At 46.5% G+C, this 27,969-nt stretch overlaps 2 protein-coding genes across 3 annotated transcripts in view; one reads left to right on the top strand and one right to left on the bottom strand.

Annotated features, from left to right (window-relative positions):
• The window catches only part of STX8 (syntaxin 8), a 162,776-nt gene extending 148,582 nt beyond the window's left edge, over window positions 1-14,194 (top strand). For both annotated transcript variants that reach the window (XR_010919611.1, XM_067547766.1), the window contains one exon: window positions 13,055-14,194. Coding sequence is in view for 1 of the 2 variants with exons in the window: in XM_067547766.1 (XP_067403867.1) it covers window positions 13,055-13,122 (68 nt within the window). In the remaining variant the exon portion in view is untranslated. The remainder of the gene's footprint in view (window positions 1-13,054) is intronic.
• A 10,390-nt stretch (window positions 14,195-24,584) lies between these two features.
• The window catches only part of NTN1 (netrin 1), a 195,274-nt gene continuing 191,889 nt past the window's right edge, over window positions 24,585-27,969 (bottom strand). Inside the window, exon 6 of the mRNA XM_067547879.1 lies at window positions 24,585-24,987. Coding sequence (XP_067403980.1) covers window positions 24,659-24,987 — 329 coding nt within the window. The 3' untranslated portion in view covers window positions 24,585-24,658. The remainder of the gene's footprint in view (window positions 24,988-27,969) is intronic.

The raw sequence follows: 27,969 nt of genomic DNA, 5'->3' as shown, positions 1-27,969 counted from the left end.
CCAAATGGGTTGTCCCATTTGACATTAAGTTCAGTTCCCAGCGGACTTTAAGGTCTGGTCCCTGTAAAGTGCATCACACCACTCCATGTGACAAAGGCATGGGTTGCTGTAGTCAAGATCATATCCCAAAGAGATGGTCCGCACATCTGGTCTGGCGTGAAGAAGAAGAAAAGCATTCCTGGTCACAGCAGCAGTATGATTCTTTAGCCACAGCTGGGGCTTTATCGGTATTCCCAGACTGAACTCAAATGAAAAGTAGTGGATATGAACCCTCAGTAAGGGGGAGAGCCTATCCTTGCCATGTGCTTTTATTTATTTCTCCCTATTTATAAAGGTGCCACCAGTACTCTGTGCAAAACACGGATGATGAGCATCAGCCGTAAAAGAACTTTCACAGTAGAGTCCTCATCCTCCCTGCTTTTTCCCTACTCAGCTGCATCCAGCGCTTCCTGGTCCCTCTCTCCCCGTCTTCCTCCAGAGAAGCCTAATAAAACAGATGAGCCTCTCAGCACCAAACCTGGATTTGTCAGACCAAGGGGGAGTGGCAAATTGCATAGTTGAAGATCAGACACTGTGAGATCAAGAGCGTCAGATATTTGCAGCAGCCATGGCATTACCTTGGGGGGTTGGAGAAGAGATTTCAGACCTTTACGGCCCAAGTTTTTTGTGTTTGCACAGGTCAAAACTAACCTTTTAAATTTCACCTGGAAATCGGTTGGCAGTCAAGGCACAGAGCCGAAGTGTAATGTGCTCTCTTGAGCGAAATGCTTTAATACACCAGTAGCTGCAGTCTACACTAGCTGCAGTTTCTGGCCAGCTATAAGGTCCAGCCCCATTTAAAGCACATTATTACAACCTAGGTGATAGACATTGCGAAACCTCCATTCAAAAGGAGAGGGTGCAGCCTCGGTGCTGAGTTCACATGGCAAAAGTTGTTCTTGGGAGGTGCTGCTACCCGGAGGTTTGGAATCAGCTGTGATCTAAGACAACCCTCAAGTTGCAGTCCTGAGAAACAAACAGCAGACGCACAGCCCTCACTCTGGTCTTTTTTCACAGCTCCTTGTTTCCCCTTACCTGTGAGCATTATTGCATTCTCACCCGTGCTGTGTCTCTGCCAGCTAAACCCCATTCTCTCTTCCGCAATGGGTAATTCTCCAAGCTGCACACACTGGGTTGGGTGAGATGGAGAGGTAGAGCTGGGCGTCATCTCTGTCCTGTAGATGCTATAACCCCTGTTTCCTCATTAGCTCTCATAGAATCATAGAATATTAGAGTTGGAAGGGACCTCAGGAGGTCATCTAGTCCAACCCCTGCTCAAAGCAGGATTAACCACAGCTATATCATCCCAGCCAGGGCTTTGTCAAGCCTCAGCTTAAAAACCTCTAAAGATGGAGATTCCACCACCTCCCTAGGTAATCCATTCCAGTGCTTCACCACCCTCCTAGTGAAAAACTTTTTCCTAATGTCCAACCTAGACCTCCCCAACTGCAACTTGAGACTGTTGCTCCTTGTTCTGTCATCTGCCACCACCGAGAACAGCCTAGCCCCATCCTCTCTGGAACCCCCTTTCAGGTAGTTAAAGGCTGCTATCAAATCCCCCTCATTCTTCTCTTTTGCAGACTAAACAAGCCCAGTTCCCTTAGCCTCTCCTCATAAGTCCTGTGCTCCAGCCCCCTAATCATTTTTGTTGCCCTCCGCTGGACTCTCTCCAACTTGTCTACATCCTTTTTGTAGTGGGGGGCCCAAAATTGGACACAGTACTCCAAATGTGGCCTCACCAATGCCGAATAGAGGGGAATAATCACTTCCCACGTCCTGCTGGCAATGCCCCTCCTAATGCAGCCCAATATGCTATTAGCCTTCTTGACAACCAGGGCACACTGCTGACTCATATCCAGCTTCTTATCCACTGTAACCCCCAGGTCCTTTTCTGCAGAACTGCTGCCTAGCTCGTCGGTCCCCAGTCTGTAGCTGTGCATGGGATTCTTCCGTCCGACTCTACACTTGTCCTTGTTGAACCTCATCAGATTTCTTTTGGCCCAATCTTCCAGTTTGTTTAGGACCTTCTGTATCCTATCCCTACCTTCCAGGGTATCTACCACTCCCCCCAGCTTAGTGTTATCCGCGAACTTGCTGAGGGTGCAATCTACCACATCCTCCAGATCATTAATGAAGATGTTGAACAAAACCGGCCCCAGGACCGACCCCTGGGACATTCCGCTTGTGACCGGTTGCCAGCTAGACATGGAGCCATTGATTACTACTCGTTGAGCCCTATGCTCTATCTATTTTATAGTCCATTCATCCAGCCCATACTTCTTTAACTTGTTGATAAGAATACTGTGAGAGACAGTATCAAAAGCTTTGCTAAAGTCAAGGTATATCACATCCACCGCCTTCCCTACATCCACAGAGCCAGTCACCTCATCATAGAAAGCAATCAGGTTGGTCAAGCATGACTTTCCCTTGGTGAATCCATGTTGACTGTTCCTGATCACCTTCCTCTCTTCCAAGTGCCTTAAAATGGATTCCTTAAGAGCTGCTCCATGATTTTTCCAGGGATTGAAGTGAGGCTGACCGGTCTGTAGTTCCCTGGATCCTCTTTCCTCCCTTTTTTGAAGATGGGCACTATATTTACTTTTTTCCAGTCCTCAGGGACCTCCCCCTGTTGCCACGAGCTTTCAAAGATAATAGCCAATGGCTCTGAAATCACCTCAGCCAACTCCCTCAGCACCCTCGGGTGCATTGCATCTGGCCCCATGGACTTGTGTATGTCCAATCCTTCTAAATAGTCTTGGACCAGTTCCTTCAGCACTGCGGGATGTTTGCCTCCTTCCTATTCTGTGCCACCCAGTACAGTAGTCTGGGAGCTGATCTTGTCTGTGAAGACAGAGGCAAAAAAGGCATTGAGTACCTCAGCTTTCTCCACATCCTCTGTCACTAGGTTGCCTCCCTCATTCTCTAAGGGGCCCACACTTTCCTTAATCTTCCTCTTGTTGGCAACATACCTGTAGAAACCCTTCTTGTTCCCCTTCACGTCCCTTGCTAGCTGCAACTCCGATTGTGCTTTGGCCTTCCTGATTTCTGCAAGCAGCCCCACTAAAAATGTGTGCGAGAACTGCCCTGGCAGTTAACATTTGTCCAGTACTTTGCCCTGGGACCTCTAAGAAAGCCCGGAGCAGAGCAATTCAAGAGTAACCCATCAACTTCCGAGCATTTGCAGATGTGTTAGCACCAGCTCATAACATCCTTCCTGCAAGAATGTCAAACTGAGAAGGGAGTAGTTGACTCAAGGGACTTGATCTGGTATGCTGAGGCATTCCCTCCAGGGTCACTTGTTTGTGTCTGAAGCAGTTTGGTGGTGACCTATCCCACTGCCATAAGATAGCCCAGCTGCTAGCTATGTGAAACAAACTGGGGTCTCACAGTTCTTAATACCACTATTCACACCGATCCAGCTGTAGATTGAAGCAGATTGATGGGGTGGTTGTGGGGAAGCTTCCATTGCTGTTGCCTATACAGTAATCAGTCCCAAAGATGTCCCCACTCTGGATCTAGACTCTAGCAGCAGAGTGAGTTGTGGGACATCTGCTGGAAGAGCAATACAGCAGAGCACAAACAATCCAGGAAGTTTTTGGAGAGTGTCGCTGACAATTTCCTGGTGCAAGTGCTGGAGCAACCAACTAGGGGCCGTGCTTCTCTTGACCTGCTGCTCACAAACAGGGAAGATTTGGTAGGGGAAGTAGAAGTGGGTGGCAACCTAGGCAGCAGTGACCATGAGATGGTCGAGTTCAGGATCCTGATGAAAGGAAGAAAGGGGAACAGCAGGATACGGACCATGGACTTCAGAAAAGCGGACTTTGATTCCCTCAGGGAACTGATGGGCAGGATTCCCTGGGAGGCTAATATGAGGGGGAAAGGAACCCAAGAGAGCTGGCTGTATTTTAAGGAGACCTTATTGAGGGCACAAGAGCAAACCATCCCGATGTGCAGAAAGAATAGCAAATATGGTAGGCGTCCAGCTTGGCTTAACAAAGAAGTCTTTGGCGAACTTAAACGCAAAAAAGAAGCTTACAAGAAGTGGAAGCTTGGTCAGATGACTAGGGAGGATTATATAAACACTGCTCGAACGTGCAGGAATGAAATGAGGAAGGCCAAAGCACAATTGGAGTTGCAGCTAGCAAGGGACGTGAAGGGGAACAAAAAGGGTTTCTACAGGCATGTTGCCAACAAGAGGAAGATTCGGGAAAGTGTAGGCCCCTTAAGGAAAGAGGGAGGCGACCTAGTGACGGAGGATGTGGAGAAAGCTGAGGTACTCAATGCCTTTTTTGCCTCTGTCTTCACAGACAAGATCAGCTCCCAGACTGCTGCACTGGGTGGCACAGAATGGGAAGGAGGCAAACATCCCGCAGTGCTGAAGGAACAGGTCCAAGACTATTTAGAAGGATTGGACATTCACAAGTCCATGGGGCCGGATGCAATGCACCCGAGGGTGCTGAGGGAGTTGGCTGAGGTGATTTCAGAGCCATTGGCTATTATCTTTGAAAGCTCGTGGCAACAGGGGGAGGTCCCTGAGGACTGGAAAAAAGCAAATATAGTGCCCATCTTCAAAAAAGGGAGGAAAGAGGATCCGGGGAACTACAGACCGGTCAGCCTCACCTCAATCCCTGGAAAGATCATGGAGCAGGTCCTTAAGGAATCCATTTTAAGGCACTTGGAAGAGAGGAAGGTGATCAGGAACAGTCAACACAGATTCACCAAGGGAAAGTCATGCCTGACCAACCTGATAGCTTTCTATGATGAGGTGACTGGCTCTGTGGATGTGGGGAAGGCGGTGGATGTGATATACCTTGACTTTAGCAAAGCTTTTGATACGGTTTCTCACAGTATTCTTATCAGCAAGTTAAAGAAGTATGGGTTGGATGAATGGACTATAAAATGGATAGAGAACTGGCTAGAGCATAGGGCTCAACGAGTAGTGATCAATGGCTCCATGTCTAGCTGGCAACCGGTCACAAGCGGAGTTCCCCAGGGGTCGGTCCTGGGGCCGGTTTTGTTCAACATCTTTATTAATGATCTGGAGGATGGGGTAGATTGCACCCTCAGCAAGTTTGCGGACGACACTAAGCTGGGGGGAGTGGTAGATACCCTGCAAGGTAGGGATAGGATACAGAGTGATCTAAACAAACTGGAGGATTGGGCCAAAAGAAATCTAATGAGGTTCAACAAAGAAAAGTGCAGAGTCCTCCACTTAGGAAGAAAGAATCCCATGCACAGCTATAGACTGGGGACCGACGAGCTGGGCAGCAGCTCTGCAGAAAAGGACCTGGGGGTAACAGTGGATAAAAAGCTGGATATGAGTCAGCAGTGTGCCCTGGTTGGCAAGAAGGCCAATGGCATATTGGGCTGCATTAGGAGGGGCATTGCTAGCAGGTCACGGGAAGTGATTATTCCCCTCTATTCGGCATTGGTGAGGCCGCATTTAGAATATTGTGTCCAGTTTTGGGCCCCCCAATACAAAAAGGATGTGGACAAGTTGGAGAGAGTACAGCGGAGGGCAACAAAAATGATTAGGGGGCTGGAGCACAGGACTTATGAGGAGAGGCTGAGGGAACTGGGCTTGTTTAGTCTGCAAAAGAGAAGAGTGAGGGGGGATTTGATAGCGGCCTTTAACTACCTGAAAGGGGGTTCTAGGGAGGATGGGGCTAGGCTGTTCTCGGTGGTGGCAGATGACAGAACAAGGAGCAACGGTCTCAAGTTGCAGGGAGGGAGGTCTAGGTTGGACATTAGGAAAAAGTTTTTTACTAGGAGGGTGGTGAAGCACTGGAATGGGTTACCTAGGGAGGTGGTGGAATCTCCATCCTTAGAGGTTTTTAAGCTGCGGCTTGACAAAGCCCTGGTTGGGATGATATAGCAGAGGTTAGTCCTGCTTTGAGCAGGGGGTTGGACTAGATGACCTCCTGAGGTCCCTTCCAACTCTAATATTCTATGATTCTATGATTCTATGACTTCCATGCAGGGTGAACTAAAAAACCTCTTCAACTACATTATAGAAATGAAATGAATTGCTTCTGGCTTGGAAATGACACATCTTAACTTGATGTTATGTTTTCCATGCTGTCTATCCAGCATATCCTCAGACTGTTCAAACTTTTGCATGTAGCCAGTAATGTTATACGTCCCCTTTTACAAGCTTATTACTGTATGTCCTAATTGATACCATATTAAATGTAAGTAGTCAGTATACAGTGGGTATGGAGTGACTTTTAATGGTAAATCAATAGTCTGATAGAAGCATACCAGAAATTTTTTGACACTTATTCAAGAGGGGGTTGTCAAAACAAGACACATTTATGACAGAGTTCCTGACTGCCTTTTCAAAGGCACTTGAATTGCTGCCAGCCTCTGAACACGCTCAAGTTCCCAGGAGCTATATTCAGCACAATAAGTGGATATTTCTCAGGAAATATTGGCGTGTCAGAAAATGGGCATTAAATGTTGACTTGACAGGCAACAACTGGGTGCTTTTTAGCTGAACGATGTGAAGAGTTGCCTCCATCATCAAGCTGTGTCCTTGTACAGAAACGTCTAAGTTCAGACCATCATTACTGTCTAAAGAAACGGTGAATCAGGTGCTTCCATAACTTCCATTCCAAAAGGCAGCAGGAGTAGCTGAGATTCTTGACCACTGATTGCAAACACAAAGTCTGGCTTTGGCTGGCAGTCGGCATTCTCTGGTGAGATCAGTGTGGTTCATTATCATTTTTAAGGCTGATTGGCTTATTCAGAACATAACATTGTAAACTGCTTGGTAGGGGGAAGATAGCACTAAATCCTGATTAGGTTATAAATGGGGGGAAGGATGGTAAGGTCTCATCCTGCTGTCTTGCAGGTATTTCTTTACCCATCTATCCAGCATATCACTTTTCAGCTGAGGACATGAGCTCGCACAAGCCAACCAGGTTATTCCTGGAATGGGAAACTCTTGATAAGAGGTGTTGAGGTTTCATTCGGGGTCACTTCCCCTTTGGCACTGGTGCTGGATCAATGGGGGGCTCTGTACTGCTTGGGGTTCACACCTCTTAAAAAAGGTGGACTGCCTGTTGTTAATATTTGATCATAGTCATCAGTGTGGTAGAGCTGGTCCAAAAAAACAAAACAAAACTATTTTCACAAAACACATTGAAGTTGTTTCAATATTAAAATGTTCAAAAAGTACCCATTTTAAGAGGGGTTTTTTCAGTTTTAAAAAATATTTTAAAATTTTTATCACATACATTATTGAAATAATTATCGGAATTTTTCATTTCAATCAGCTCTCCTTATGAGTAGTGTGTTAAAAGGTCCGGCTAAATCCCAGCTCATGCCTTCCTGAAATTCCCCCTGCAATTTCAGATGGAACGGATATTTGCCTCCTTGCAGATCCTTTTTGTGGTGCTTCTGTATGTGCTGTTAAACAGCTGCCTAGTTTCATTCCAGAGGTGGCTGCATTTCAGTGGTGGATGAAGTGATTCCTATGTATTGGTTGTGTATCCCTCTAAGTGCATATAATGTGTTAGGTCAAAGACAGTATATCAGTACAAGATTATCCCCATCACCAGCCACCCCAGAATGAATCACAGTTGCCTCCAGTTTCCCAAACCCCCATTTACTTACTATCTTCATAGCATCTATCGCCTGACCTAAGTGCTCTCATTGCCCTCAAGCAGGTTTTTTTTGGCAGGAGGGTGGAGAAGGGGAGGACCATGACCTATAGCTGCCCTCCTCCTTGCCTCTCCCACCACAGAAACAACTTTAGTCTTCACAGGGCTTTCCCTGTCTTTACAAGGTGGAAGCAAGCTACGCTTGTTCTTCCCCTGCTCTTCTTCTAGAGTGGCACTGAAACACTCTTGCTGCTGCTGTCTGTAATTGTGTTTGAGATGCCGCAGGCTGCAGTGTGCTCCGGGTTCAGGGCTTCCCCAAGGCATGAGGCTGCCTCACGAGGAGAGAGGTTGATGTGCAGAGGGGACGCATACTAGCTGAGGCCAAGGTAGTGAAGAGCTGTGGTCTTTTAGTATCTATATCTGTGAACCTGCCAGCTCCTCTGCTATTCAGCTAATGTATTATTCAGTAATCACTCTCGCCACACTTGGATGGGTGAGTGCCCTGATGGATCCAGTTTGTGTGCTGTCCAAAACACAACTGGAGCGCCTGATTTGGTAGAAATTCAACAGCTTAGCCTGCTAGCATAGCATTTCCCCTCGCTACTGTCTGTGAGATTCACACAGAGGGCCTGTTGAGAGAGAACATTCTGCATTCCCTACATCTCCAGGATTGGCTAACCTTCAGCAGCATCCTATTCCAAATTCGTTAGAGTAAGGAACAACAAAAGAGCTGGCTGTTCTCCAGTGGTTCATGTTTGCTGATTTGTTCCATTGGTTATATGCGGACTACAACTTGCATTTCTCACCTTCTCCTTTTTGTAAGCATGTTAAACATAGGTCCGCATCACCATTTCCCATACTATTCACACATGGATCTGTTGTTTCTTCCATTCTCTGTAACTTCTGCTTACCTCATCACTGACTTTATTCCTTGTGAACTTTCTTTGAGATGTTCCTTAGTGGTGGGCTATTTACACTTCACAGTGCTAAAGCAAGAAAAAGCCCAACAGGCAGAGAATTTTGAGTACGTCATTGCTGTCAAATTATGTCAATGAGCATTATTTATGAATGCATTTGTCACGTTTTGCAATTGGGCATAACACAACTTTATTAAATCCATATTCTTGTAATCTTCTACTCCATATAGGCTTAAAAATATTTGTTAATGATGCACATCATGTGCGATGGATCATGTGCTGCTTTCTTTTGTGTTTCCAAATGAAACTCCTAACGTTATTTATACCAGTTTTCTTCTGGGAGCAAAACTTAGTTTTTCATTTTTCACCATGCTGTGCTGCTGTTGTTGTTTTGCACTTTGTTTTAAATCTCTTGTTCGTTCTCCAGTTGCATATTAGCAACATTTTTATTAACCCCCTACTTTCCTGAAATTCTGCTGTGTAATAATTCTGCTGATAAACAGTTTTTTCTTGGAAGTTGTCACAGAATAGTTATGCCCAATTAATTGTAGTTTGTATCATTACTAATTCATACCTGTAGCATATTTTGCAAGAAGCCAATCTCAGTTGTCTCTTACTTGCTAAAAACTCTGAATTCAGTTTAATCAAAACTGCACTGAGGATTTAAAACTTTTTCCTATAGTGGAAAAACAACAGAAAACTGAAGTGTCAGTATAATCATATGCCTTATTTCTTCCCAGTTTAAGCAGCATCATTCAATCCCAACTATGCCATCAGAGAGAAACATCCCAAAATGCATAGTAAAATTTAAAAATTGAGACTGAGTTAAAACATGATTAAAAATGTATCTTATTCTAAATTTCATCTGGTGCCTTTGAAAGTTAATAATCAAAGTACTAGTTTCCAAGTGAATTTGTTTGGTTAAACACACCATTCTTTCTCCTTTAATAAAAGAATAACAAATCCATCTCTCTACCAATCTGTGTTCATGTTTAGCATCCATCACTGTAACAGCTACATTAGTGTACACTAGGGAACTTGGAATGAGTGCCAGCAGGGTAGAGTTACTGCACACTAGAATTTACACCCTTCTAGTGCAGACTAATGCACAGTGTAGAGAAGTCCTCCGTGCCTCTCGGGAATCGCAAATAACAAACAATATCACTCTCTCTTCCTTCCTAGTATGGGGGACCAAGTTCCCTGATTGTGTCCCGGAGCTTCACCTGGTGCAAGTCTGCTTAGCTCCAGTGGCCTCATCTTGATGAATCGAGCCTGTATTGGTGCAGGTGTGTTTGTCCGGGAGAGGAAGTTACTGAGGGAAAGATGAGTCGACGAGATGAGTTTTGTGTTTAGTTCTGGACCCAGGGCTGCTCCCTTCACCTTCCAGAGATGAATTCCCTAGTTTAAGTCCAGCTCCCACTTATGTCTGTCTCCTGCACTTAAGAGACTTTGTTTGTTGACAGGCTCATGGCTACAGTGATACATTGCTGTCATGGGAGGTGATGGTCATGGAGGGAGCGGTGATCTCTTAGGTACCTAGGGCTAATGCTGAGGAAGGTCTTTGACTGTAGCGAGGGTTCCCTATTCAATGGGCAGTCAGTGCATAGGGCAGAGCACCAGAGCGATGTGTCCGTGACAAGTCCTGCATAGCTAAATTGATGGGCTGGAGTGTTTTGTGCTGGCTGGAACCTTTTTCAGGCATATGGCTCCAATGCATGATGTGAGTTGCAATAATCAAGGCTGAAGGTCACATGCATGTCACCAGGGCAGTGGTGAGCCAAGAGGCTGGGGCACAACGTTCTGGTCCGTTGCAGATGGTGGTGTGCACAGTTTGCAATCCTGGCACTCTGGAGTTTCCAGTAGCATTGAGAAGACCCAAAGGACCCTGATGCTGTGGATCATCTTACAGTTGGAAGGCAGATGCTCTTGATCCTGGAGGGTATTGCAGAGGGGAGAAAGGATCTGTGAAGCACTTCTCTCTTCCTACTGGCTTCTCCTTAGTGTGGCCTGGGTTTAGCTTTTGACAGCTGCTCTTCCTCCAAATCCTGGTGTTGGCTAGCATGGGGAGATGGGAGGGTTACATGTCATGTGCACAAGAGGTAGACACACCTCACCTCAGTATTCCGCTGGCACTTCAGCCAGTTTTGTCTCACCAGCTCTGTCCAAGGCTTTATATAAGGGGAGGGGGGCACTGGACCTACTGGACGGAGGAACCCTGTGGGATTGATCTGAGAAAGAGCTAAACTGCTAGCAGACTGGCTGGACACCTCCAATCCTGCCTGCAACCTGGGGAGGAAGGCTGAGTATCTGGCGCTCCGTGCTGTGTGTGACCAGCGCTGCCATCAGTTCCTGTCACACCTCATTTGGGGAAAGGGTGGGGAATGGCCAGTAAATGTCATGGAACAATTCAACTTAAAAATAAGCAGATGCTGTGTAGAAAGTGTTGGGAAGGGTTCTGTTCTTGAACTACTCTACGTGGATCTCTTGCTTTCATTTTCCTCTTCCTGGTACTGACTACAAAGGGATGTGTTTGGTAACAAAGTTTTTAACTAAAAACTCATCTGCCCTGTGGTTTGTTCCCCTGTGAAATAGCAGTGCTCCGTAACATGCATGCAGCACCAACAGCTCTTTAAAGAGTCTCTTCTCTACCCTGAGATTTGTGATTATTCCAGAGTTTCCCAGTTAGGGTAAGAACTCATGGCCAAGAACAAGTATTAGGCCAAATTAAACATATTTGAGACTCTACAATAATTGATTTGTTTATCACTAGTAAAGCATGCTAACATTGGCTTCTATGGTGTGTTAATTTAAACAAACAGCAACAACTTTATTAGGGAGGGCCAAATCCATGTCTAGTGCTATTAGATATTGACCGGGTCAGACTGGGGAGGTGATACTAGTTCTAAATTCAGATAAAAAATAACGTTGGTGGCAACCACATTTCACTGGAAAAAAATATGGCCCCCTGGCATAGAAACAGCCTCTGCACAGAAAACATGACACTATTTATGAAGAGCCGTGTCTAATATCCTTTTCCAGTTTGGAAAAAGAAGTTTATTTTAATACATCCCTTTTAATTGCTATGAGCTGGACTTATAAATATTGTAAGTGGTTGTGTAATAGTCATCTGTTAGCAGACCAAATGGAAGGGACATTTTTTCCACTCTTTGAGCCCTAATATGGTTCACCCGGCTCTAACGGGGATACTTTAGTGCGGATGTTTTGTTTTGTTTTTTAAAAAAAGTCTGTTTAATAATTCAAAGATGGTTTAATCTGAGGGGAAGCCAGTTTGTGGTGTTCTGTTGAGTCAAATGCATAGGACATTGTGCAGCTATCCAGGAGGTTTTGCCAGGTGTTCTAATGCTAGGGGACTTGTCATTGTTTAGGAAAAAGAAGGATTTATTACCAAAATTTGCAGTGATCCACTCTATTTGCAAGATGTGAAACTTCTATTTCAACTAAGAGGGGCAGGTTATCTCCCTTATGTTTTGGAGGTTAGAGAGTGCTTCCACAGAAATAGCTTCATCTAGCAAGATATCACAGAACATGGTCGGGGAAAACCACTATCCTTTTATCTCTGGCTTTCAGTCAGTCGGTATTGAGAATGAGAGAGCTTTGAGAGCCTCAAATGGAGAGGGCTTGCAAAATTCCAGTCTGCCATTTTCCTGGAGTAATCTTTTTTTTTTTTTAATTTTTGAATAGTTTTATCCTTCTCCTTGTGCTAAGGGTGAGTTTTGTGCCTGAATTAGTAAATTCTCAGAAAATTTTGTAAACCCAGTTTAGTCCATAATGTACAGCAGATTGCACAAAGCACTTTTGCTGCATCGTTTAGCACAATCCTCTTAGATGTTTTTTAATGTTCGACATTCATTTTCCTAAATCAGATTTGTTTTGCACAAGTTTGTTGTGGTTTTTTGCTTCATCAAATTATTTCGGTCCCAGCAGCAGTCTTCCTATGAAGCATTAGCACATCACATGTCTTGCAGAGAGAAAGAGAGAGAGTACTGTCATCAGGTGCTAATTTGTGATTGTGGGGATTCTACTAAACCTCACCAGTCCTGCCTGTTTTTAACTCACTGAATGGGACTGGTTGGACTATGTGGTGGTAGTCATGTGTAAAAGTCTCTTCAGGACAGAGCTAAATTGGGTGGTGGTTTTTTTTTAATCATTCCCCTGTAGAAGAGCTGAATTATCCTTCGGGAGACAGAAACAGAGACCAGGTATACAGTGTCAGTGCTGATAGCTTTAAACAAACTAGCCTTTCATCTATGATTTTTGCAGTCAAATTCCTATACTTATATTAATAAGTAAGGATCTTGTTTTAGTTAGAATTGAAAACTTTTGGGTAGCCAAGTTTCTAGCCTACTTTATCATTCAGGGTGAAGTAAGGGGATAGAAAAAGAAAGTTTTGGGGGGTTTTTTTGTTTTTGTTTTTTAAGGAAAAACTTCAGGTAAGATGAAGAAGGTAACTTAATTTTGCTTTGTCTGTTTCAGGAATGTTGGTGGTGATTGTGTTGTTGCTGATTGCAATAGCTGTGGTTGCTGTCTGGCCAACCCACTAAGGCAAATGTGGGGACCATCAGAGATGCCACTTATCAACAGCAGAGCTGGACAATATCAGAGGATGCGAACAACTCTATTGCAAACACCTTCTGTGTCTTCAATAAACTCAGTATTAGAAAGAAGCTGTGTCCAACTAGCATTGGTTTCTACACACAGTGGCAAAGCCAGAGGGCTGTGGCTAGTTTGGAGCATTTGAACTTGAAAAGGACTCTCTTCCTACCTTGATTTTTGTACTTCAGAGAGACGTAACTGGAGTAGATGCATCTTTTAAGAGATTTACCCTTCAATGCAACTGACTCTAAGCAAGTGATCATTATTAGTGCACTATCTGCCAAGCCTACTGCCCCTTTTGTTGGGAGATCAATCATCCTGGGGGCTTAATCTACTCTATACTGCTCATACATAGTTTGTGTGGTAGCTATGTAGAGTTCCCTCTCTCTCTTGCTAAAAGCTGATCTTTGGAACCAAGATTTTGTCTTATAAAGAAGTAAGTGTTATAAGGGACTGATTTTATACTAGATTTCAATAAAGTTGGAGGGCCAACCTCTAGAATGAAAAGTCCGATGATGAGGATAGAACAAAATATAGGGACTCGGATGTACCTTACAAACATATGTAAGTATGAGGCAATCTTTGGCTGTGGTGAGAGAATTATCGATGCTGATCTGCACAGATAGAAATGCACACAGCAGTGGGCCTGTTCAAGGTTTAACACAGCTGAATGTAGAACCATGGAAAGCATTGCCCAACACATGCTCATAAGGAGGGAAAGTCTTTCTACTAACTGTGTTCCAGTTTACTCTGATGCAAATTTTACCCCAACTGACTGACTGCGGAAGACCTGATACAGTGAACAGACACGTCTCAAGACCAGAGATCTGCCCAGCTTCCTTTTATAGTTTTTCATAACTGGTAAAACCACGGAGGAAAATAGAAGTATTACAAAAATTAATGAAGAAACGTATTGAATGCTCATTTCTGTCCAAAAATATTATTTTATGTGCCAACTTGATTGTCAGAATTGCTAGAGCAATAACAACAAGGAATAAAAGCTCATCCATTTATATACTGCTTTTTACTGGCAAGTTTTTTGTTTCCAACAATGTCTTAATATTTTAAAGGTCTTTTGTTTCTGTTTCCTAGAGTTTGATTTTGAGGCAAGAAAGAAGCTGGTTCCTTACGCTTCCAGTTTAATTTGAAATGTCTCTTGTACTTTTTAATGTGGCTTTTTCAGCCCAAATCTAGTGCTCACATGGCTTAATCTTTAAAAATGGAAACTGTGCAGTTACGAATATGAATTTAATTCTTGGCCCTAGCAATCAAAATCCTACCTCCCCCAAACTAGTTCCCTATTGGGTAGAGCACTGGGCTGGGACTCAGGAGACCTGGGTCCTAGTCCCGGCTCTGCCACTGGTCTGTTGGGTGGCCTTGGGCAAGTCATTTTAATTCATGCCTCAATATCCTCATCTGTGCAATGGGGATAATTACACTGACCTCCTTTGTAAAGCGCTTCGAGATCTATGCATACAAGTCACTAGAAGAACTAGATGGTGGTGGTGGTAAGCTTCCCCCAGAGCATTTTCTGCCATTGTGCCTCGATCTAGACGTAAAAGTTCAGACTCCATGAGCCAGTCACATCAGGACCATCTATTGAAACTACAGTGCTCATTCTGGTGGTGGCTTTTGTGGTGCAAAAGTAACTCTAGAAACTGGATGGATCTAGAAGAGTTATTTGAAAATGACTATTCTTTCCAAATGTACTTTGTTTTATATAAAATAAAATGAAATTAAATTAAAATAAAAAAGGTCAAAATCAAGACAAGTTTTGATTGATCCAAAATTAATGTTTTCAGAATTTCGATTTGGGATGAAAAACATTTCAAAATCTCAATTTTTTTCAGGTGACAGAAAATCTGATTTCCAATCATTTCTTCATTGCCTGAGCATCCGCTGTGGATGTTTCAGTGTCTGGGTAGCCGAAGTAGGGAATGCAGATGATATGACAGGTGGATGCACAAAAATAGTTTAGGTAAACAAACCATTAAGTGAGTTTTAACCTGGCGACTACCAGGGGAAGAGGGATAAACACAGCAGTGTATTAGCGACTGAAAAATACCTTTTCTTCTGTGCAGTGAACACCAAGGACTCCATGCACAGCACTCTGGCCCTCGGTGGGGAACTCATATCAAGTTTTTATTGTCTAGAAAGTGTAAATGATCCCTGATCTTCTATTGCTCAGAGGAATCAGAGTCCTTTTCCAAACTTCCATCCTGCATTGCTGGGAAAGGCTCTTCTTAAAAGACATTGAAGACTCAGTTAAGTCAAAATTGCCTAGGCCCAGGGGTCATGCCTGTTTGCTCGTTGTCACTTGGAAAGGAGCATCGTATTCAAACAGCTGGAGGAGAAGGCGACAGTTTAACCACTGCATGTTCTGCAGGAGGTTCTCCGTGATCTTGCTGCCTGACTTTTTTCCAGTATAAATGGAGCTTTTAAACCCAGGCACTCCAGCTGAGAACAAATAATTGTGGTTTCTGGTGTTATGTTAAAATCTGCGTTCGAGCAGTTTCTGTACTAAGGAAACTGAAGAATCTGGCTTTTCATTATAACTGCCATTTACGGGGAGAATTAAGGTTTTATTTTAATTCCCTGGATACATTGACCAGAATAAATTATGCAACTGTTCTATGCAAATTTCTGTCCCCATTCTGTGAGGGCTTTTTAAAAGCTGCTTTCTGATTTGTTGTATTCTTGGGAGGGGAATTTCGGGGGCATCAGGAAAGAAGAGAACCAGTGAGTCTTATTGCTAAAATATTTAACAAAGAGATCCTTGCATTTGCCCTTTAACATTAAACATGGGACGGGGTGAAGAGTTTTAATAAAAAAGTGGATGTAGCAGCACTTTCATGTTGTAGCTGGAAACTTTCTGGTTTACTGCTCTTTGGAAGGGAAGGCTAAACTAAACAATTTCATTTCATTGTCTTCAAGTGAGTGGAATTGAAGAGTGTTAAGTTTGAGCAATCTGAGTTCATTGCATTTTTAGTTTATTCTATTTAGTGAATTTTATACGCTGGCTGCTGTGGCATCTGGATATGTGACACACATTAAAAATCAAGCCACATGTTTAAATTGCCCAAAGCAGACACCAGGGACATCCTCGCTCCCTGTATGGAGTCACCATCATAAGCCAACACCACCATCCCCAGCAAAGATCCATATAATCAGACTCATGCTTGATCAGAGAGATACACCTTGCCTTGTGCACGTGTGTTGAGTCACTCCAACTGCAGTGGCTGATGGGAGCTTTTCTCACAGCTGAGAATCCAATGCCTCCAGTCTCCCAGGAATGCATTTTAGGGGAGATGAGCCAAAGCAGCTTAGCTTGGTGGTATGTCGGCAGGGAGGCACCTGTAAGCAAGCCAGGACCCAAACTATACAGAGGATCTTAGCGTTAGGAAACCAATGCCTTGAATGTCCCCTTAGCAGCAAAGGGGAAGCCAGTTCAGTTCAACATACTTATTTATTTGGTTTTAAATACACTCAAACTAGAAATAAGGCACAAACATTTAACAGTGAGGGTAACCAACCATTGGAACAACTTACCTAGATATGTGGTGGGTTCTCCAACACCTGCAGTTGTTACATCAAGGCTGGAGAGCTATGTAAAAGAGAGAGTCTAGCTCACCCATAAGTTATGGGCTTGAGGCAGGAAGCCGGACTAGATTATCACGATGGACCCTTAAAATCTGTGAATAAAAGCGCCTACTCTGGGTTTGAGTCACCCTGGCATGATTAAACAATATGGATTAAACAAAATCATCCCTGCACGAGCCTTACCCAGCCTGAAAGGGAAACGAATCCCTGGGCTCTCAGAGCTGGGAAACTCGGCATCCCAGAGAGTCAGCTGCTCCATTGTGCATCCTGGCAAATGAAATCTCAGTCCCCAAGGGATCTCACCAGGTTTGCAGAGGTTGGGAGTTCTGCTTTCCTTCTGTGCCAGTCTGAAATGTGATAAGCGAAAATCTCCGTGCTCACTCAGTGTGACCAAGCCCTTAATTTTCACTTTGCAGGGATGAAAACATTCAGCTCAACTAAATGCTGCTTCACAGGTTCTGGAGCAGCATCGGAAGGCCGAGCATTTCCCAAAGCATCGATTTCTGGATGGAAGAAGCACCTTCCAAAAAGAGATCCTTTGTCTCTTGTCAGAAAAGTCTGTTAGACAAGCAGTGGTGTTGTAGCCGTGTTGGTCCCAGGATGATAGAGAGACAAGGTGGGGCAGGTGATAGCTTTTATTGGACCAGCTTATGTTGGTGAGAGAGACAAGCTTTCGAACCACACACAGCTCTTCTGCAGGTCAAGAGCTCTGTGTGGCCCGAAAGCATCTATCCCTCACTAACAAGTGTGGACCATGGGAACTCAGTCCAGTTGCAAAGCAGGCAAAATTCCCTTTCCTCTGATCCTGTATTGCTTGTGCGCTTGTGGGAGGCATAGCTTGCACTAGCTGTGTGCGCGTCAGGTGCTGAGGAGGTATTTCATGTAATGTGAACTCTTTCATTGGCTAGATTTCTGTGTGAAGCATTTACGTTGGTTTGCCAGTGGATGATTCCCCTGCTTTGATCGTTGCTTGGTGTTCTGCTTGTCGCGTTGTTTTCTGTTGAATGAGCATGTGCTCTGGAGTTTCTCTCTTTGCTGTTTCCAATTTTAATTTTCTCTCTGCATTTTGTCCCATTCTGGTATTTTATCCTCTTAACAAAGTGCAAAATCTCTGATGTTCCGCTTTCCAGTGACTCTGCTATGAAAGGCACTTATTTCTGTTGCAGTCAGAATAAAGGAGCCCTTAAAAGCTGTTACGTCTTTTTAAATGGCCTTTCTTATTCTTGATCTGTACAGTGCTCCACTGATGCAGCAGCTACTCCATTGTTCCAGGTAGAGTCATTTCATTGGGCACTGAGTGTATCATGCCAGAATTCACCTACCCCAAGCCAGTCGCTAGCCAGAGTTAGCCCAGAGCCTTGTGAGGCACATTTTTGGAAGGGGCTTCCTTTTACTTTGACCTTTGGGCTCTGAGGAGAAGTGAGGCACTACTGAGAGGTTATGGGATTGTGTTGAGGGCAGGGGATGACAGGCCAAGACAGGTGATAAGGTTGGATGTGGACACATCATTCAGCTGGAAATAGGCTTGTTTGCCCCAGTTCTCAGAGCTGGCACCATTTCTCCTTCACGGACCATTCGCTAAAAGCAGAATTAAAAGCAGGAAGAACCTGGTAAATCTATTTTTACTTTTTGTAAGCTTCAAGCAAGATTTCCAAAGAGGAGGTGGTAGCCTCTTTGACCCATAAGCCTCTGCCATAAAGATCTGAGATCACTGACCTCCGAGATGTTTTTGAAGTAATAAATTATCATAGACGTTAAGGGCTAGAAGAGACGGCTTAGGTCACTCAGTCTGACCTCTGTGCAGTTCACAGGATCTTTGCCTGCACTGTTCCCTCTCACAACATTTGGCTGTCTAGAAGTCACCCTTCCAAATACCCCCTTCTGCTCTGCTTAGCTTCTCTTGTAGAATTGTAATTCTTGCCTCCTTTCTGCCTGAGCAAGGCTAGCGGGTATGAAATCCAGCCACGCTCATGATCGTGCGCCATCAGTAACTGCTGACATCTTGAGAGCTTTGCAACTGAGAGGGAGACTTGCCGCTTTCACCGCAAGCTGCTCTCAGAGGTCCTGAAGGAAGCGTGTTCCTTTGCCGTTCTTACCCCTGGTCCTCACGCTGCCTTTCTCCACGACTTCTGATAAGTGAACGCTGGATCTTACCGGCATGTTCTAAAACCCACCTCTGCGGAGACCTGCCCTGAAAGTTGCTGGAGAACAGGGACAGAGAGGAGGTGCAGCTGGCAATTGTCCACAGGGGGATGTGCGTAATAACTGGAGGAGAAACAAGGCAAGGGAGTAAATCATTCTGTGGCAGGGCTGGCTCTGGCCGAGGCTCTAGGCTGGGTGTTGGTTGCATAGGCTCTGTCAGCAGGACCCTGTCCATCCAGAAGCAGGGAAAGTCCTGAGGGTTCCTAGCCCCACACCCTAATGGAATCAATCGCCCGTCGGGTCCCACATGCCCAGACACGGATGGGTTGGGACTGCGAGGGAGCAGAGTCTTGCAGCATGGCTTGTGATTGCTAATGGGGTGCAAGAGCCTAAGTTGCCCACTCAAACCCATCTCCCCATCAGTCAGTCCCATCCCGTGGGATACTCAGCGTCCTTGATGTGTACGACGTTGGGTGGGCAGCTGTCTGCATCTCAGAACCCACCATCCCCGGCAATAACTGGCAGCCTCAAGGAGAGGCTGTTTACCGCAGCAGCCGTGTGAGTCCCGGCATTGGCCAGGGCCGAGGCCTGCTTGTGAGGCAGTGCTGGGAGGCTAGTTGTGCTGCTTGGTTGTGTCCTAGGGCGCTTTCCCCCAGGGCTGGAAACCTGGCAGTTCACCAGCACTAAATACCCACACCACAGGCATGGACAGGTGCCAGCTGCTCTGTTACTCTGAGCCCTTTCACGCCTCCTGCTGCAGCAAGCCCGAAAGCTCTGCCTGCACACCACAGACGGGAATGCCCAGAGGCTGATCCCAACTCTGCTAAGAGCTGTAGGGGCCCAGCACCTTCCAGGATCAGGCCTGTCCCCCATAGAACTAGAGCCCCTCTTTCAGCTCGATGTAACTAAAGAGACCAGGACAGGACAAATACAGTTTACAAGAGTTTATTCAACTGGTTTCTGACTTTAGTTCTACCAAGTGGGCGCTGAACAGTTACAAGCTCCTTCTGGTTCAATTACAGCATCTAACGAGACAAAACAAAAAAGACAACTTGGGGGGGAAAAAATAAGAAAATCCACAACTTTTTCACGTCATTAAATATATTCATATATAATAACCATAATATATTAGTATGCCTTGTAAAGAAACATTGCCCAAAACAGTATGTAATGGTCATAACTAAACAACATTTACAATTCAAGATATTAACAGAGAGAATCAAAAAAACCAAACCAAACAACACAGGTTTTTTTTTGCCAGGTCTGAAGAGGTGAAAAGGAGACAAGGTGGGTGGGTGTGAGCGGGGGGCAGAAGGGTCACAGAATAAAACAATCTAAAATGAAAACTTTTGTGTAACGCTACTGTTGAGTGATGATTGTTTTGGCATTTCACTGCTTTCCAGAATCGCTTTGTCAGCACCGCAGCCTTTTTACCCTGTTACAAATTCCATGTTACACCTCCTAAGAGGACCTCAGTATTTATTTATTTTTGAAATTGCCGTAATGTTCCACCACTGAGTGAGACAGTTACTGGTAACTGCCGGTGTAAAACTCACCGAAAGCCCTTCGCCCTTTCCCAGAGCCCCCCAGAGCTGGTTTTCTCTCCTTGCCCAGGATTATTTTGGTTGTTTCACCTGTAAGACTCAGGTGAGGGGTTTTGCATTTCAGTGGAATGCTCTGACAAGGCCCTCGCTTTCCAGGGGGAGAAGTACAGTGTGAAATGTAATTAGCCTGACCCCTGCGCTAGCTGGGCTGAATTGAATCAGCCACTGATCCACTCGCTTTCAGGTGGGGGATGGATGCTTATAAATTCCTTGCTGGCTATAATAGGGATTGCGTTGTTGGCTACCTCCAAATGAAGAGCTGTAGGACTCCTCTGAGGAGCAATCACACCTATGGCAGTTGTTCCACGAGGGGTGAAATCCTGGCCCTGCTGAAGCTCAGGGAGAAGGCAGAGGCCCGTAGGAAATACTGCATAAGACAGTCCCTGAAAGGTAGATTGTTTTGCTTCAGTTTTCGCAGTGGTAGCAGAGTTTGTATATGTTCCACACGTTCCCTATTCTGTCTGAACGTAGTATGCACAGCTACAGGGCAGTGTTTGTTAGCTGTGGGCAGAACCAAACAAGCCCCCTCAGACTTGTTGGTAAGCACAAAATTTAAAAAAAAACAACAAAAAGTACAGTGTGTCTTACTAGACTTGCATGGCGGGAGAGGGATTTGTTTAAAAAAACTCTACAGTGTTACACGTCTGGTTAATGACAGTTCTGCGCTCCAGTTTATTTTACATCTCATCCTAACTATACAAACAGAAACGTCTTGGATTTCTTTTTATTTATCTGCTTGTTGCTGTCTGGTGCACCCATGCCTCTTTGCAGCTTTTCAGAGCAGTCATACCCGCTGATGGGGGCGGGAATGTTTTCTGCGCGTTCTTCCGGGGGCTCTTCCAAAAACGTTAAAAGGAATAGATCAACTTTTTCTCTTTAAAGTTTAATTTTTTGTTTTACTAGTGTCCTAGGTGCTGGCCTCGGGTGGCTAATGCGAGCTCCAAAAACCAAGCATAGAAATGTCTGCCGTTCTCCAGCCATCCCTCATGGTGAATGCAGCGCAACCCTGTGGTGGCAAAGCTGCCGCTGTGCGGGCCCCTGCTGCACTTCAGTGTGTCTTTTGGAAAGGCACGTGCAGGGGAAACATGCTGCCTGTCTGCGTAGGTCCCCAAACCGCAGCGACTATGGCTAGAGAGCTGCACTTCGATGTTACACTAAATGCAAAGGTTCGGGCTGGGCTTCTAAAAGGCAGTGAAGGGTAACAGGTGCCCACATGCCACTGAAATTCACTAGGAATGAGGCTACCTTGGAAATCTCAGTTAGAAAACCTCATTGATTAGCTGAATGAGCCGGGAGGCTGTCATCAGAGCAGCCTCGGAGTGTGACACAGCGGGTCTGCCTAGGGCTTGCCTAGAATGGGAGCGGATTCTTTTTGCAAATGTTCCTTAGCTGTGTAGACAAGGCTATAGCGCAGGTAGTGGCTGGCAGCTGTAGGGTGATGGAACTCAGCTGGTGCTGCCATCCCTAGGAATATCCTGCACCACAGGGCATACAGCACAGCTGGGTGCCATTCAGCACAGACAGATCTCTAAGCCAATGCAGGCTCTCAAGAACTGTGCTTTGGACCAGTCAATTGGATCATGCTCTCAAGTACATATTTAGGCACCTGAGGGTGAGATTTTCAAAAGCATGTAAGTGATTTAGGAGCACTAGTCCCACTGATGTCAGAATCTTTTCCCTTTAACCCTAGATGCCTGTCTTCTTTCTGTTCCACTGTCAGTAATAGGGGATGGGGACAAATCCTTGGTTCTGCTGAACACTCACTGCTGGCAGCATGCTGCATGTTTTCTCTCCTAACAACTGAACTTGCTTTAGAAAAGCCTTGTAATTCACAACAAGGGTTGGACAAACTCAGAGGAGCTGGTTTCCTCATCCTAACCATGAATTTCAGCTCCCCAAGCCATGCTTGCATTTCTGGGCACCTCTCCATTTTACACCTATTTACATCGCTGCCTTGCTTTATGGTAGTTTATGTCATTATATAAATATTGTCAATTGCTATAAAACAAGGCAAAACTTCTGGAAAATGTCATAAAATGGATGTTTCCAAGTCTCCTAACAGGAAAAATATCAGGGAGGTTTTGATTTTTTTGTAGCCTAGGCCATCCTAGAGTTTGAGTCTCAATGGTCTACTCAAGATGCCCTCCTTTTTTTGTTGCTGTTTTACAAGCAGTTGCTTGTAAAAGTTACGTGTGAGTGCAAACCTACTTCACCCCTTATGAACCTAATGTGGAAGCTAAGAAAAACTTGCATCATGGCTTTAAAAAAGCAGAACGGCCACAGGCTCCATGTGGGAGTTAAGCCCCTCAAAGACAAGTTGAGCAGATCTGCCCCATGCCCTTCATCATGAAATGAAGCAAGCAATAGCTGACTGTTTGAATGTGAACTGCTGAGTATCAACAATGCCTACGGAAGCCAAGAGCATGTTGAGGCCAGCTTCTACCTGGCAGAATTGACTTCTGTGGACTCTAGACTAGAGGTTCACTCGTTTGTACTGGCAGATTTTTGTCCTGGTTTGTGAAAGATTTGATAAATGGGATAAATGGGCAGAGGCTTTTGCATAGTCACTTTTGGCTACCGTTTCCCCCGGTGCAGGTCTGAGCATCAGCTACGTCAAACGGGGGCTGACGCAGTACATGGGCTGGCCCCTCGGCACGGGGTGAAGCGGCGTGTGGAAGCCATGTGTTTGCTGCTGTAGCACAAATCACAGAAAGATGCACGTGCAGCCTGATGCTTAACAAAACTCGCCACCACTCTGCGGCACTGGCATGAGACATGAGCTGACAGGTGGCCAGCGGTCTTAGAGACACAGGAGGACTCTCGGGGCAGAAAATAAGGTGATTGCGTGGGCTTCCCAGCAGTTTGCCCAAAGGGGCCTTCATCTTCTGAGTGACATTGAAAGGCTGCAGAGAGGACTGGGGAAGGCGCAGTGGACTGACGGGCCAGTTGGATATGGAAGTGAAGCTACTCCAGTGAAGACTTTGGAACAAAGCCCCGGAGATGGCCATGCTCGATCATAAGCAATTGTAACCACACTGTAAAGTGGGCTTGTCCAACACACCTAGGAGAGCCTGGTATCCCGCCCCCAGCAAAGCCTGGGCACCAACTCCCTTTGGGTGCTTCTGCAAACCTTACCCTCCTCCACTGTCTGGATTTAACACAGCGACTGTTGGCCATTGGCAAATGGGACCTGGATTATTAAACACTATACTGAGGATTGTCAATTGGGAAGTGGAGGTGTGTGTACCGCAGTGTGATTCAGTGCATGCAGTCTAACCAGCTGGCATCTAAACAACTTCCAGCTCTCCTTTGAAAATCTGGATTTGAAGCCGACAGGACTAGGTGGGCCACGCGTTCAAAGTTCGGTGCATGTGTAACACGGACTATTGTCTTCTAGTGGCTGCTCCACATGCAGTGTAAGAGCCCCGCTGCTGTGCGGGTGCCAGCAGGTGCTAATGAATAAGCACCCAATCACACATGCCCAATGTTGACAGTCTAGCCCTGTCTCTTAGGTACTGTACAGCAGACAATTGAGTATTAGAACTATATTTTACTGAAGACCATTTAAGTAACCAGTATTAATTGATCCTCAAATACGTCCTCAGTTATCAATTTCTAATTAGTTTCCCTACAATAACTGTCTTGTTCAATCTAAACTGAGAAAATGTGATTCGGGGGTAGGGATGTTAATTTCCAGCATTGCCGTGGGTTAGTTTCTTACAGGTTCGATTGGTCCTGTCTCTAGGCTTTGGAACTAGCAGGCGTTAGCAATTTTAAGGCAGTTTGGCGTCTGTGATGTCTTCAACACAAAGGGGCGAAATAAGTGAGGGGAGCATGGGAACTGGTAACTGAACAAGCATTGGTGCCGTGGTGACTGAAGCAGCGCAGGCCTCAATCCAACCTCGTGACACAATGGTTTCTTTTGTGTGTGTGATTTTTTTCTGTACTATGAGGTGCAAACTGGGCAGTCCCACAGACGTGATTCCCCTACATCCCAACCCACCCGCCCCATGACACACAAACTGCAAAGTGAGTTCCTTCACAAAATCCCAACCCCAACCCCTTCTGCTCCAGGTTCTACACAAAGCAGCATGCACAGTCTCTCTCCTTCTCTCACTCTCTGCTGCCACCTCTTCCTTTAGGCTTTCTTACACTTCCCCTTCTTCTCCCGTTGCTGGAACTTCCTGAGCCTTCGAGCCCATGTGTCCCTCCACTGTATCACCAAGCTGGTCTTGTCCGCTACAATGCCGTTCTGGTCTGGCGAGTCTTCATCATTGCCCAGCAGCAAGTACTTCTTCATGGGTTTGATTTTTGGGCACTTGCACGCTATGTCCTTGGAGCGGATCCACAAGATCTGGTCTCCACGCCGTATCCGGTTGGTCCCTTGCTTGTACACAGAGATGATGTTGACGGTGAACTTCCACCAGTCTCCAGCTTTGTCGGCCTTCAGGATGTGACTCTGCACAGCTGAAAAAAGACAAGAAAAGGAAGGAAGTTGAGACTTGTTTTTAGCTCCAGCTAATACACCCCCTGGGACAAGAACCCTCACCTCTGGTGACCAGCCCTTGCAGGGAGTGGCCATGGGTTAAATAGCTTTGTGATGGCCCCTGTGAAATGAGCTATTGTTTGAAGCCAAAATCCCCATGAACCAAAGTCCAAGTTGTAAAAGCCATTACTGTGGTCACTGCTAATTAACTGCTGTGCGGGCCCTCTACGTAATGAGGTCAATGATCGCCTGGGACACACACAATGAGTTCTAGTCATACCCCCAAGCCTTGGTCCCAGCAAGTCATGGAAGATGCTTTGAGAGAAGGTTTGTCCTGCTGCTCCTGAGGTACCATTGTGGGGATAAATACAGGGCCTCAGTCTGCAGGGCCACCACTCCAGGAGACTGTCTGAGCACTGACATCTGAGCCAAAAGTATTCACATACCATCTCTCTTATCCCCCGCCCATGAAGCAGCCTGATATTGAACCACAAAAGTAAAACCTCTTCTCCATTCAGGCACCCTCCTGACCATCACCACAGCTGCCATACTCCATAAAGCATGCACCAGCGCCTTAACGCCACCTCTGTGCCCTTCTGCACACACCCCTGCAGCAGACTGTTCCCCCCTCACTAGCAGATGTGAATGGCTGGGGCAGTTGTTGGGACAGAGGGTCATGGGGGCTGGCAGAAAGCTCTGTGCTTTGCAGTCAGGTGAGGTTTGAGCCAGATGGGATATGCTCACTCCTCGCTGAGAGTGGCAATTCAAGGGGTCTGGGTCAAGGGGGCCATTTGGCTCCTGGCTGGGAGGGGGGCCACAGGGACATCCCCACCAGCAGGTCAGGGGAGACAGCATCAGCAACCCCAGTGTAGAGCCGCCAGCATCCTGGCAGGGCCCATCACTCGGAGTCAGGAGGCGTTCGGGCTGCATAGCAGGAAATGGTTCCTGGGGTGGGGGTATCAGCCTGGGAAGAGTCTCCCAAGGGAAGGGATGGAGCCCTAGTGCCTGTCACTAGAAATGGGCTGCAGGGAATGTTCCTGGCCTGGAGGGCCATGGACTGGCTGATCTGTCAAGGGAGGAAGAAAGCTAGAAATACACCGGCTTCTGAATGCTGCCTATGGGAGCCCTGGTTCCAAGCCATCCGCAAGTGCTGGCACCATGTGTGATAAACACACAGCCACACCACAGCTGCACTGAGGGCACTGGGCTTCCCTTCGGCCCCGCTCAGCCACTGGCATGCTTCCAGCCTGGCCTCCAGTGGCTGCGTCTCCCCTCTGAGGTACTTTAACAGCTGTGGCCATTGGCGACTAACAGTGGCACAAGCTAGCGCTCTCAGTGCCTGATGGCTCCGGGAGTGCCTCACTGCATGTTCCCAGCAGCGGTGATCTCTCCCAGTAAGCCATTTGTTTGTTTACCAAGGGGAGCGTGAGTGGGAGCAAGTGGAAGAGTTCAGGAACATGGCGAGCTGGAGCCTTAGGTGCTGTCAATCTGCACAGTTCAGACAGCTTCCGTGGAGCTGAGCACCCAGCCATCATGGTTTCTGGACGACGTACATGCAGGCCCCTATTGGAATTTGGTGAAGGCCTGGCCTCCAGGGTGGTGGCCTGTCTGGGCCTGGTATGGGCGCCAGTGGGTGTCCTGCCTTCAGACTGCTCAGGGTGGAGTTCTGGGTGGTGATTCCCTCCACATCTGCCTTTCCCCATTAGTCAAAGCACATCGGTCCCACCGCGGACGGGGGAGCAGGGGTGCTGCAGATGCACATGGACTAAATGCAGCGTTATTCATGGCTCTTGCGGTAAGAGAAACCTGTCCAGCTTTTCTTCCCAATGTTTCTGGGCACCCTGAACTCTGCTCTCCGATCTCCATGGCCCCAGCCCGGCTCTGAGGGTAACTCTTGCCATGTTTGCCTCACCGCGGGATTTGCCGTTCATGATCAACTTTAAAATAATAAATAAAATAAAGAGTACATTGGATCCATGTTTGACTGAAATCACGAAGGTAACCAAGGTGACCAAATGCACCACTTACACTTAAAGCAACAGGGAGAGAAGGGGGGCAGGGGCGGGGGGACAAACCATCCAAAATGCTTATTTTCCTTGGACAGGGATGGCCAGGAACGTGGACTGAATTTCATTGCAAGCTGTTCTCAACATTTACTCAGCAAAACTGCTGCTTATTAGCCTGCTCCGGGGCCCATGGGCGTCTCCCTGGGGGCTGCAGGGTGGGGGTGGCGCGTTGTGGAGAACAGGCGCAGTTCTCACGCATGCCCCAGCCCAGCTGGCTCTCAACTCATTTTCCTTCCACCGCAGCCTACGGGCCTCTCCCCTTTGAGAAGTGTGTGTCTCCTCCTTGCACACGGGCCACTGCAGGGCCATGATCTCGCACAGCCACGGCCAGTGCGAGTTTGGCGTGTATACGAAGGAGTGGCCATCGTCCTAAAACGGGCGTCACAAGGGGACCTAGGTGCCTAACGCCTATTGAATCCATGGGAGTTAGGTGCCTAAGTACCTCCCCTAGTCGGTGCTTTTCAGGCACTGTGCTGTGTCCAGGCCGCTCGTGGGCCGGGGGAGTCCTGAACGCTCTCTCTGCCACGTGACCTCACACAGCAAAGTTGCCATTGAGTCTGACTTGGTGTGTGGGGCTAGTGCGCAAATCGCCCGCAGCTCTGGCACATCCAGCGGGCCCAGTGCTCGCAGGACTCGCTCGGCTGCCAGAACGCACCTCAAGACCGTGACTCTGCAGCCAGGGCTGCTGGGGAAGCTGGCTGGGTTGTCGAATTGTTCCAAGTGCTGGGCGGGGCGTGAGCAGGCCCTGGAAGACGGAAGGCCTGTTACACCCCTGGGAGGGAGTGAGCAGTGGGATTTCTACGGCTGGAGAATGGGGGTTTGGTGGTTATCTTGACTGGCATTCGTCATTTGTGAGGAATATTTTGCCTTTGCCTTGCAGATGAGTGAGCTTAGCTT

This window comes from Emydura macquarii, unplaced genomic scaffold (assembly GCF_026122565.2).
Source record: "Emydura macquarii macquarii isolate MOO-44397 ecotype Brisbane River unplaced genomic scaffold, CSIRO-AGI_Emac_v2 contig_1230, whole genome shotgun sequence".
Taxonomy (NCBI): Eukaryota; Metazoa; Chordata; order Testudines; family Chelidae; genus Emydura; species Emydura macquarii.
Note: the sequence above shows the minus strand (reverse complement) of the source record. Positions and strands in the feature narration are given on the sequence as shown.